Source organism: Apodemus sylvaticus, chromosome 3 (assembly GCF_947179515.1).
Source record: "Apodemus sylvaticus chromosome 3, mApoSyl1.1, whole genome shotgun sequence".
Lineage (NCBI taxonomy): Eukaryota > Metazoa > Chordata > Mammalia > Rodentia > Muridae > Apodemus > Apodemus sylvaticus.
The window spans coordinates 147,091,858-147,104,589 of record NC_067474.1 but is presented as its reverse complement, the minus strand read 5'-3'; the positions used below and the strand labels follow the sequence as shown (position 1 = coordinate 147,104,589).

At 48.8% G+C, this 12,732-nt stretch overlaps 1 protein-coding gene across 1 annotated transcript; it reads right to left on the bottom strand.

Moving 5' to 3' along the window:
• Positions 1–2,659: 2,659 nt before the first annotated feature.
• Nr0b2 (nuclear receptor subfamily 0 group B member 2) lies at positions 2,660–6,082 on the bottom strand. Its single transcript, XM_052177656.1, has 2 exons — positions 5,517–6,082; positions 2,660–3,129 (listed from the first exon to the last, which is right to left on the bottom strand). The coding sequence occupies exons 1-2, from the start codon at positions 6,067–6,069 to the stop codon at positions 2,888–2,890; spliced, it is 795 nt and encodes a 264-aa protein (XP_052033616.1). The 5' UTR covers positions 6,070–6,082; the 3' UTR covers positions 2,660–2,887.
• Positions 6,083–12,732: the final 6,650 nt, after the last annotated feature.

Here is a 12,732-nt window from a genome sequence, read left to right as displayed (position 1 = left end):
TAGCATAAAAGTTTGCTTGAGAGCTTAGAGAGTGACCAGAGAGATGAGAAAACAGAAGTGGAGAAGGCTCAGCCTGTTCAGGCTTCTACAGCGTAAGTCTCATGGTCTGAGTCCCACCCCTCTCCCATTCCATGGTCCAAGGAAAGAACCAACTCCTGAAGGGTTGTCCTTGGCTGGATCTCCAAATGGGATCTGAAGCATCAGATGCGAACACATCTGTACTCACAGACACAGAATAAATAAAAAGTGTATATGGGGGAGGGGGGCGGCTGGAAAGATGGCTCAGCGGTTAAGAGAACTGACTGCTTTTCCAGAGGACCTGAGTTCAATTCCCAGCAACCACATGGTGGCTCACAACCATCTTTAATGGGATTCGATGCCCTCTTGTGGTGTCTGAAGAGATCAATGGTGTACCCATATATATAAAACAAACAAAAAAGGCCAGAGCAGGGCCGGAGGAAAAAACAAAAAAAGTGTATATGGGAAAGGTGGGAGAGCTCACACTTCCTGACTGCACAGAAAGAGCAAATATTTCTGAAAAGGAACAAAGTAGAGTTAATAAGAAAAACTATTTGGGTCTGGAGTGGTGCACACCTTTAACCTCAGCACTTGGGAGGCAGAGGCAGATATAACTCTGTGAGTTCAAGGCCAGCCCATCTACAGAGTGAGTCCTAGGACAGCCGAGGCTACACAGAGAAACCCTGTCTGAACACACACACACTCACATACGCGCGCGTGCGCGCGCACACACACACACACACACACACACACAAACAGGGGAACGCTATTTAGATGATGGAAGGATGAATTAAGTTGTAAGTTAAGGGAAAGATTAAGGCTGACATGGACTATTGAGGAGAATATGGCATGATACTTGGTGGCCTTGGAAGAGGAACATGAGAGGCAGGAAAATGGCCTGAGTATTTGAGGTGATGTGCTACAGTTAACTAATAATAGGCCATTCATTCCCAAACAGTTCTACCAACTGGGGACCATACATTCAAACACACGAACCTATGGGAGCCTTTCTCATTCAAACCACCAGAGATGGCTCAGCAGTTAAGAGCACTGGCTGCTCTTCCAGAGGACCCAGGTTTGATTCCCAGCACCCACATGGTGGGGCTCGGTCATCTGCAACTCTAGTACTGGGGGAGCTTAGGCTCTCTTCTGGCTTCTCAGAGCATTAGGCATGCACATAAAGCAGAGATATAGGCAGGCAGAACATCCACACACATTAAAAAAATAAAATTAGCAGAAGAATATGTACAGAGTGAAGGTATCCCCAAGCAATATGCTCATTCTTGGGGACACGGGCACATTGTACTGTGACTGTGTGGCTTGCGCACATATGTGTCTTTTGGGATGAGGGGTCTGCTGCAGTATGCGTTCCAGTACTATGTGAGCATCGTGTGTGTGTGTGTGTGTGTGTGTGTGTGAAAGAGAGAGAGAGAGACAGAGAGAGAGAGGAGAGAGAGAGACAGAGAGAGAGACAGAGAGAGACAGAGAGAGAGAGGAGAGAGACAGAGAGAGAGAGAAAGAGAGAGAATAGTCTATGTGGGTGACCCTGATCTGTGCATCTGAGTTCTGTGAATCCTTGTTGTGGATTCGGTGCTGTGTTGTTCTGTAATATGGACTCACGAGGGTGTTCTTGGTGCTGGCACTGGGTGTCCATAAATGGAGTGGGGGGAGGAGGCATGGCTCTAAGCTGGAAGCTTAGGGTCAGGCTGAGTGGTGACTCAAAGGCTGTTGCCCTGAGGGAATGACCTCTCTGAGAAATAATTAACTTGGGCCCCCGTGAGAAGGATCCAAACTGTGGAGGTGAGGGGGTGGGGCCCGGCCGGGCAGGAGGAGGTCTGAAAGTCCTATAGACAACTGCTGTTAGCATTTCCTCCTGCTCACCCTTCAGGTCAGTCACCCTGACCCAGGGTGACCGGGTCAGAATATTTAACAAACATTGGGGCACAGACATTAACCAATCAAAACAGATCCTAGCCAGGCTCTGAATGGAGCGGGGCTGGAGGCCGTGGACGGAGCAAGCACAGCCTCTCTGGTGGCCAGGACAGTGGGAATGACCGTGTGAGAGGAGGGTCCCAGGACTGGGTCATCAGGGCAGAGGGGCAATGGAAGGCTACTCCTGGGCTCGGGACACAGTGTTCTCAGGCTTTAGCTATTAGAGTGACCGTGCCATGTGCTAAACTCCTTCCACAGCAGCCCTGGCTGCTCAGGTCCCGGTGCTGAGAAAGCAAGGAACCAGTCTCTCCTGCCAACTGGGAATTCTAGGAAATGAAGTGGCCTTGTCTGTTTTGGGAATGGGGCATTTCTGTGACTAGCCACAATCCCGCTTCCTCTGAGGTGAAAGACTGCCTCTAGAGAACTGTAACCCAGAAGCTGATAATGTATGCTCTCCAGATGAGGAGAGAAAATACCTCTGCTGGGGAGAAAGGCAGGAAGGTGACAGGGTGTGAGAGGATACTTTCTGCTGGCTTCACAGTCAGTTCCAAAATAAACCTTATCCCCAGCACCGATGTCGACGTCACCATCTCTCCCTAAATCATCAGGGAGCTGGTCCTTCCCAGAGTTCCCTCCAGCAGGACTAAGGCACACCCTGAAGATTGGTAGGTCCCTTCCACAAGCAACTACAGTGTCAGCAGGTCTTACCTTTTATTAAAAAAACCAATAACTTAATTTAGTTCTATACAAAGTCAGGAGGGATTCTGGCCTGAAGTACAGCCTCCAGCTCCCATTCCTACCCAGGAAGGGAAAGGCATTTCGGCCCGGTTGGGAGCCATCAAGGACTTGCTGGACAGTTAGTAGTATACATACACTGTATCCAAACCAAGGAAGTCCAAGCCGGGGGCTCCCCTTTGGCGGGACCCCATTCTTCAGGTCACCTCAGCAAAAGCATGTCTTCCAGCAGTTCGGTGATGTCAACATCTCCGATGATAGGGCGGAAGAAGAGATCTACCAGAAGGGTGCAGGGAATGTTCTTGAGGGCAGAGGCCATGAGGAGGATTCGGGCCAGGCGGCCTTGGCATGCTGGGTACCAGGGCTCCAGGACTTCACACAATGCCCAGTGAGCCTCCTGCTGCAGATGCGCAATGTGGCAGGAGGCATGGAGGCCTGGCACGTCTGCGGCAGAGAGGGTGAAGAGGGCTGGTGAGCATCTAAGTCTGTGGAGGCTAGCCCAGGCTGTGAGGCTAGCCCAGGCTGTGAGGATGTCAGCAGCTCCCACCCCTCATATGCTGGGGGGCAACGCAGGGCCTTGTGAATGCTAGTGCATTCTAGGCAGACATTCTACTATAGGGCCGTACATTGATGGCCCCTTTAACATGCTAGTCAAGAGTTGTACTAGGGAACTGCAACCTCAGTCTTTAAAGACAGAGAAGTAAGATGATCGTTTTGTAGTGATAGGAATCAAACCCAGGCCTATAGCACATGAGGCAATCCTTCACTAATTAGTTATATACCTTGCACCCCCCACCCCCGCCACCTTGGAGGCCCCACCTACCGCCTACTTTTATTCATCCATTCACCTATAGAGAGGAAGCAGATAATGGGGATATCGTGACTAAGACTTGCGGGCTGGAGAGATGGCTCAGTAGTTAAGAGCACTGACTGCTCTTGCTGAGGACCTGGGTTCAGTTCCCAGCAACCACATGGTGGTTTACAGTTCCCTCTAACTCCAGTTCCAGTGGGTCTGACACCCTCTTCTGACATCTTTGTGACACCTCCCACATAGATGATGCATACATAATACATACATACATACATGAGCTCATAGACATAAAATAATTTATAAATATTTATTTTTCATTTGCTTTTTTTTTTCAGTGCAAGAGCTTTAATTTGTTGCTTTTTTTTTTTTTTTGCTTTTTTTTTTTTTCCCCCGAGACAGGGTTTCTCTGTGTAGCCCTGGCTGTCCTGGAACTCACTCTGTAGACCAGGCTGGCCTCGAAATCAGAAATCCACCTGCCTCTGCCTCCCGAGTGCTACAGGAGTGCGCCACCACTGCCCGGCCATGCTTTTTTCAAAAAACAGGGTTTCTCTGTGTAGCCCTGATTGTCCTGGAACTAGTTCTCTGGCTGGCCTTGAACTCAGAGATCAGAGTGCCTCTGCCTACCAATGTTGAAATTAAAGGTATATTCTACCACCAGCTGGCTAAATAAATCTTTTTTTAAAAAAATATTTATTTATTTATTTATTATATGTAAGTACATTATCAGACATCATAGGAGGGTGTCAGATCTCTTTACAGATGGCTGTGTGCCACCATGTGGGTGCTGGGATTTGAACTCAGGACCTTTGGAAGAGCAGGCAGTGCTCTTAGCCGCTGAGCCATCTCTCCAGCCCAGGATAAATAAATCTTACCAAATGCCGAACCAAACCAAATCCCAAACAAACAAAATAAAAAAACAAAATAAAACACCAGACCCAGGCTGCCTGGGTTTGAATCTCAATGTTGCCCCTTATTAGTTGAGTGACCTTGGATATGTAGTTTAATTCTGAGTGACCTTTATTAAATGAGTACTTTACTCTCTGTGCTTCCGTTTATTCATCTGTCAAGTGGGAATCATGACAGTTCCTGTCACCCACACTTATTATGAGGTTTAACCAAACCAATATTTGTTATTATATAATAATAATATAACATAATATAATAATGTAATTATTCAGCCCTTAGACTGAGTCCTAACATATGGTAAATGCAATGGGACTATTTGGAACTGCTGCTGCTATGTGACATCATACTTAACTTTCTTTCTTTTTTCTTTTTTTTTTTTAATTGGTTTTTTGGATTTGGTTTTTTTGAGACAGGTTTTTCTCTGTGTAGCCCTGGCTGTCCTGGAACTCACTCTGTAGACCAGGCTGGCCTCGAACTCAGAAATCTGCCTGCCTCTGCCTCCCAGAGTGCTGTTACTTTAACTTTCAAAGCCTGTCTCTTAGCTTCCTCAAAGCTATGAGGAACACTCTCCCATGCCAGGCCAGCTTGGCCTATGCAGTGAGTTCTAGGCTAGCCAGGGTGACATGGTGAGACTCCCTCTCAGTTCTCCCTGTCACCCCCATCTCTCTTCTGGCTTGACTTGTCAAGGAGCCCCGCTCCTATACTCTCTTTCTCCTTCTCTGTGTGGCCTCTCTGAACCCACAGAGGACCTTAACCTTTAGAACCTCACAGTGTAGCCTGGCCTTGAAGATATGGCTGCCATGCAGCTGTGTCTACCCTACCCCCTCTGCCCTCCCACACTCCCTAAGATTCAGGCCAAGTTTCCCAGGCCTGAGTTTCACCGTGGCAAAGAGCATGGCTTGGCCTGCACTCCCAGCCCTCCTCTGCCTCTACCTTGCTACGTGACCTTCAGATAGTTGCTTAACCTCTCTGTGCCTCTCTTGTGAGCTGTCTATTTGAGGCTAACAAGGCCCCAATGATACAGTGGGTGTCAAGCCCCAAGAAAGCCCTTTCCCCAGGATGGCTCCTGTCCCCTCCCACCTTGGCCACCATCCAGGAGTGTCTGGAAGCTCACCTGGGTTGAAGAGTATAGTACCCTTCAGGTATGCATACTCCGTGGGACCCAGCTCAAGGCTCCAGAAAGATTCCAGGCAGCGCTGCAGCCACTGCACAGCAGCCAGGGAGGGTTGTGGCCGGTCTGGTGACTGGACGCCCTGGGCCCCACTGCTGGGTTCCTCTAGCAGGATCTGTTTAAGTATACTGGGCACCGGAGCCTCTGCCACCTCAAAGGTCACAGTATCCTGGGCCAGCCCGAGCAAGAAGAGAGGGCCCCAGCAGCCTTCCAGCAGCCGCCGCTGATCCTCATGCGGCAGGTGGCAGAAGGAAGGCAGGTTTCTGAGGAAGGCTACTGTCTTCGCCAGGACATCCAAGGCCTCCCTGCAGGTGCGATGCGGGGCACACAGACGCACAGGCCGGTGTTGCTGGCACAGGCAGTGGCTGCGAGACGCGGGCGCAATGGGCATGCTCCTGGGACTGGGGCTGGGGCTGGGGCTCAGAAGTGCATACAGAATGGTCGGGCGGCCTGCAGAGCCCTGGCATGGGCAGACCCCTGCCTGGCTGGAGCTCATGGTTGGTATCTTGTTCCTGTTTCTTCCCAGCTATCTGGCTCTTTCTACTGCGAGTGCTATTTATATCCTTGATGGGCGGGAGGGGGACTGGCCAAACAACCTTGACTCCAGAAGTCATGTTCATTGAAAGGAAAAAAAAAACATACACACACACACACACACACACACCCGCATACACGCTGACCCTGGCAGGACTGGTGGGGAAGTGGTGGGGGAGGGGCACTGGAAGCTCCACGTGGCCTTGCTATCACTTTAGTCAATGAAGTGGCCGTTGCAGGGCACAGGGCCACCTGCCCACTGCCTGGATGCCCTTTATCGGATGACTCAAGTGTATAAACAGGGTCATTAACCCAGGCTGTACCAGGGCACCAAGGTCTCAGGTGTTCATGGCTGGGACCGCTGTTTCTATTGGTGCCCATTTTCCTGCACACAGACCAGGCTTCTCCCCGAGCCAAGGAGGCAGCGGGCGAGCTAAAGCCTTGAATACATGACCCAGCCTGGAAGTGGCTTATCTGTGGCTGCTGTGTTTGCCTAACCTTGGGGCTCTCTGCTCCTGTCGTCGTCGGTAAGGAACGGGCTGCAGGGAAGGGAGCCAGGGCCCTTGGGGGACTTTGCTCACTGTACAGTCTAGGAGGTCGCCCTCCTGTGACTCCAGTACAGGGGTTCCTTTGGGAGGAAGACCATTCAGAGCCCCTGTTCCCAGCCTGCATTCCTAAAGCTTTACAGAGGGCTGGACCTGCCCTTGAAAAACCGTGGGAATCCGAGGCTGACATTTATTAAGGACCTGGCCTGTTGTGGGTCGCGTTCCACTGCGATGCTGAAGACTTTCCGGTGAGAACACAGTCTTACTCTGTGACACTCCAAGAGATGAAGTGATCTGCTCAAAGTCACTCCAGTGGGAAGGGACAGGTGTGTGTGTGTGTGTGTGTGTGTGTGTGTGTGTGTGATCTCAAAGTTATTGGTGTTTGCCCCCCTGGATCAATTGTGCAGCTGAAGTGTGACTTTCTCAGAACTGTCACCTCCCCCCCCCCACACACACATACCTGGTCTGCAGGTATGGTGGCCCACATATGGTACGGGTAGAAACACGACTCTGCTAGCACATAGCTCCTCTGTCCTGGACATTTGTCTCAAGTGGACAGAGGAAAGGGACAAGGGACACAGGCCTCAGTCATGTCCGGTTCCTGACCTTGGCTAGCCTTGCCTGGCAGGTCTGTTGCCACATTCTTGGGCAACTCAGTGCTGTGGATAAAGAGAGATTTGGCATCCCCCGCCCAGGCATCTGGTGCAGGCTCCGCGCTTCCCAGTCCCGTGGGGCTGTCAGCTCCTGTCCAGTGTTCAGGGAGCTGTTCTCTCTCTCTCTCTCTCAGATAGGGTTTCTCTGTGTAGCCCTGGCTGTCCTGGAACTCACTCTGTAGACCAGGCTGGCCTCGAACTCAGAAATCCACCTGCCTCTGCCTCCCAAGTACTGGGATTACAGGCGTGTGCCACCACCGCCTGGCTGTCTTTTTTAATTTTGCTTTTTTTCCAGACAGATTTTCTCTGTGTAACCCTGGCTGTCCTAAGAAATTGCTCTGTACATCAGGTTGGGTTCAAACACCTACCTCTGTCTTCCTAGTACTTGGGTTAAAGGCCTGTACACCCTCCCACCCCCTCACCATCCCCTGACTCCCATGCCCCAGCAGAGCCTTGGTATCTTAGCCGAGATTCTAGGGTCTTCCTGAGGTGCTGATTTAAGGACAGAGCAAAGCCCCACAGAGATTATGAGATTGGCACACGACTCTCTTCATCCCCAAAGACAAGCAGGCACCCTGCATTCACTATAGTGGTATACAAGCAGGCACCCTGCGTTCACTATAGTGGTATACAAGCAGGCACACTGTGTTCACTATAGTGGTGTACAAGCAGGCACCCAGCGTTCACTATAGTGGTGTACAAGCAGGCATACTGCATTCACTATAGTGGTGTATACCCTCAACTCAGGCCTGTTAGAAAAAGAGCAGACGATCACGACTCAAAAGAAAGCCACGGTGAGAGAACAAATCCAAATCCGCACTCACTGACGGAGCTCAGTAGGATGGTCTCATCTCTTCCTGAGGACTGTCAAGGAAGATGCTTTGCTCTTCCTCTTAGTGTTGCTTGTGTTGTGCTGATGTCTCACTTGTAGCCCAGGCTAGTCTTGCATTTGCACTGTGTTGTCTCAACTTCCAAAGTGTCTGAGATATGCTGCTGTTTCTAATTTATTGGATATGATGACCCAAATGCAAAAATAAAAGGGATTTTTTTTTGTGTGTGTGTATGTGTGTGTGTATGTGTATGAAATGGACTTAGTTCTACCTTCCACCTTTCTGTGGGTTCCAGGGATCAGATGTGGGTAGCCAGGCTTGTCCAGGAGAAAGCCTTTGTCTGCTGACCCACATCTGTCCCTCACTCATTTTTTTACAAAGTTACTTATTTGCTTTGAGTTTTGAGTCAGGGTTTGATGTATCTCAGCTTCTCCTTGAAAACACAATGTAGCCAAGGCTAACCTTTAAGTCTTGGATCCTGCAGCCTTCTCCTCCCAAGTGCCGAGACAGCAGGTGTGGACCATGACATTCCACTCAGCATCCATCACACATTCATCAGTAAGGATGTCCTCCTTTCCCCCTCCTTTTTCCTCCTCCTCCTCTTCGTTTTGCAGCACTAGAGTTTTGCTTGTGTTAGATAAATACCCCACTGTACCACGCCCATGTCAATTAATTTCTTTTAAATTTGTGGATGTGTTTTACATGCATATGTATGTATGCGCAGTAGGTGCACGCCTGGTGCCCGCAGGTCAGAAGAGGGCTCCAGATGCCATGGAACTGGAGTTACGCGAGATCGTAAGCCACCCTGCGAGGAACCAAACCTGGGCCCCCTGCAAGAGCAGTAAATGCAAAATGCAATGACTCAGGCTGGCCTTAAGCTCACCTCCTAAGCTAGGCAGGCTTTGGAAGAGGGATCCACCTCCCCCAAGCTCTAAGGTCTATCAGTTATAAGATTGTATCTTATAGCTACTTGGTAGTGGTGGTGGGTTGTTTTTTGTTTTTGCTTTTCTTTTCAGAGACAGGGGTTTATTATGTAGCCTTATGTGTTGGCTAGTTTTATGTCAGCTTGATACAAACTAAAGTCATTTGACAGGAGGGAATCTCAATTAAGAAACCGCCTCTGTAAGATCAGGTTGTAAATAAGTCAGTAGGGGCTGGGCGGTGGTGGTGCACACCTGTAATCCCAGCCCTCTGGGAGGCAGAGGCAGGCAGATTTCTGAGTTTGAGGCTAGCCTGGTCTACAGAGTGAATTCCAGGTATATTCCAGGCTGGAGTATACCAGCCCTGTATAGCCTATACAGAGAAACACTGTCTGGGGGGTGGGGGGGAGGAGGGAAACCAAATCCAAAACCAAAACCAAACAAAAACAAACAACAACAACAAAAATAAGTCAGTAGGGAATTTTCATAATTAGTGATTGATGGGGAGGGGGGAGGCCCAGCCCATAGTGGGTGGAGCCATCTTAGGCTAGTGGGCCTGGGCTCTATAAGGAAGCAGGCTGAGCCAGCCATGATGAGTCAGCCAGTAAGCAGCAGCCGTCCACGGCTTCTGCATCAGCTCCTGCCTCAAAGTTTCTGGAGTGTCCTGTTTGAGTTCCTGTCCTGATGGCTTTTTTTTTTTTTTAAAGATTTACTTATTTATTATATGTAAGGACACTGTAGCTGTCTTCAGAACCTGGAAGAGGGAGCCAGATCTCATTACAGATGGTTGTGAGCCACCATGTGGTTGCTGGGATTTGAACTCAGGACCTCTGGAAGAGCAGTCAGTGCTCTTAACCGCTGAGCCATCTCTCCAGCCCCCCTCCCCCATGTCTTTCAAGGATGGATGTTAATCTGAAAGTGCAAACAAAATAAACCCTTCCCTTCCCAGCTTGCTTTTGGTCTCGGTGCTTGGTCCTTGTGTGGTGGTTTGAATGTGTTTGGCCCAGGGAGTGGCACTGTTAGGGGGTGTGGCCCTGTTGGAGGAAGTATTGTCACTGTGGGGGTGGGCTTTGAGACCCTCCTCCTAGCTTCTTGGAAATCAGTCTTCTAGCTGCCTTCAGAATAAGAGGTAGAACTCTCAGCTCCTCCTGCACCATGCCTACCTGGCTGCTGTCATGTTCTTGCCATGGTGAAAGTGAACTGAGCCTCCGAATCTATAAGCCAGCCCCAATTAAGTGTTGCCTTTTATAAGAGTTGCCCTGGTCATGGTGTCTGTTCTGTTCACAGCAGTAAAACCCCGACTAAGATACTTTGTCCTAGAACTCTGTACATCAAGAGACAGCCTTGAACTCATAGAATCCACCCACCTCTGCCTCCTAAATGCTGTGATTAGGGATGTTCCACCATGCCTGGTTTGGAGAAAAAAAAAAAAGACGGGCTGGAGAGATGGCTCAGTGGTTAAGAGCACTGACTGTTCTTCCAGAGAACCTGAATTCAATTCCCAGCAACCAGGTGGTGGCTCACAACCATCTGTAAAAAGATCTGTTGCCCTTGGGGCTGGAGTGATGGCTCAGTGGTGAAGAGCACCAACTGCTCTTCTTGAAAGTCCTGAGTTCAAATCCCAGCAACCGCATGGTGGCTCACAGCCATCCATAATGAGATCTGATGCCCTCTTCTGGTGTGTCTGAAAATAGCTACCATGTACCTACATATAATAAATAAATCTTTTTTTTTTAAAAAATGTCTGTTGCCCTCTTCTGGTGTGTCTAAAGACAGCTATAGTGTACTCATGCAAAAAATAAATCTTTTTTTTTTTTTAATAAGGCCAGCGTAGTGTACATAGTGAGTTTCAAGCCACTCAGGGCTACATAGATTCTGTCTCAAAAATTATGCACACACACACACACACACACATTTATAGTGGTGTGCATACAGACACCAGAGGCTAACTTCTGGGAGTTGATGCTCTTTTTCTGCTTGCATCATCAGACTTGGCAACAAGGGCCTTTACTTGCTGAGCCATCTCAGTGGCCCAGTGTCTGCATTTATATGGCTTTCAATCCACAGCATCCTATAGAGTAGCTTACAAAGTGTTACTCTCATCTGCACTCGTGATCAGATGACCATGTTGTCACCAATCGGGCAGCTAGGAGCCCAGGCAAGCTGGTGTCTATGTCCTTCTGATCTGCCACATTGTTCTGTGAAATGCTTTTTTATTTATTTATTTTTTATTTTTATTTTTTTTTTGCTATAATCTTTCTAGTACCTAGACTCAGCTAGTCTTCTGGTCTGATTCTGGGCAGGAGTGTAGTTAGTGGAGAAATCTTACCCTACCACGTGCAAGACCCTGGGTTCTATGCTCCACCCGAGTGAGGAGGATTAGAAAGAAGACTGGAAACCACATTTCTGGGAGACAGAAGATGTAAATACACAAGGGACAAAACCCAGTACAAACTCTATTGCATTGGATGGGAATTGGTGGTTGGCCCCGTTTCTTTAGTATATAGAGGTCAGAGAGAACCTAGAGGCTTAAGAGGTGGCTCAGCAGTTAGAGTACTCGATGCTCTTGCAGAAGACCAGGGTGTGGTTCTCAGCCCCCACATGGCAGCTCACAACCATCTGTGTGTAACTCCAGTTCCAGGGATCCTGCGCCCTCTTCTGGCCTCTGCAGGCACAATGCATATATGGTGCACAGGCGTCCATGAAGGCGAAACATTAATATATTTACAATCAAATTTAAAAATTATTTTGTAATCCCAGCACTCTGAGAGGCAGAGGCAGGCGGATTTCTGAGTTCGAGGCCAGCCTGGTCTGCAGAGTGAGTTTCAGGACAGCCAGATCTATACAGAGAAACCCTGTCTCGAAAAAACAAAAAACAAACAAAAAATTATTTTAAAAATTGAGTCAAAACATTTTTCTTTCCTTTCTTTCTTTTCTTTCTTTCCTGTTTTCTGTTTCCGAGACAGGGTTTCTCTGTGTAGAACTGGCTGTCCTTGAACTCACTCTGTAGGCCAGGCTGGTTTTGAACTCAGATCCACCTGCCTCTGCCTCCCAAGTGCTGGGATCACAGGCGTGCACCACCACACCTGGCAAAGATTTATTTTATTTATTATATGTAAGTACACTGTAGCTGTCTTCAGACACACCAGAAGAGGGCGTCATCTCACTACAGATGGGTGTGAGCCACCATGTGGTTGCTGGGATTTGAACTCAGGACCTTCGAAAGAGCAGTTGGTGCTCTTAACCACTGAGCCATCTCTCTAGCCCCTCTCTTTCCTTTTAAAGATTTATTTTATGTATATTAGTACACATATACATACTGTCTTCAGACACACCAGAAGTGGGCTTCGGATCCTATTACAAATGGTTGTGAGCCACCATGTGGTTGCTTGGAATTAAACTCATGACCTCTGGAAAATCAGTCCATGCTCTTTTTTTGTTGTTGTTGTTTTTTGGGGTTTTTTGTTTTTTTGGTTTTTTGGATTTGGTTTTTCGAGACAGGGTTTCTCTGTATAGCCCTGGCTGTCCTGGAACTCACTCTATAGACCAGGCTGGCCTCAAACTCAGAAATCCGCCTGCCTCTGCCTCCCAGAGTGCTGGGATTACAGGCGTGTGCCCCCACCACCTGGCCAGTCTGTGCTCTTAACCACTCAGCCATCTCTTCAGCCCTACAGCTG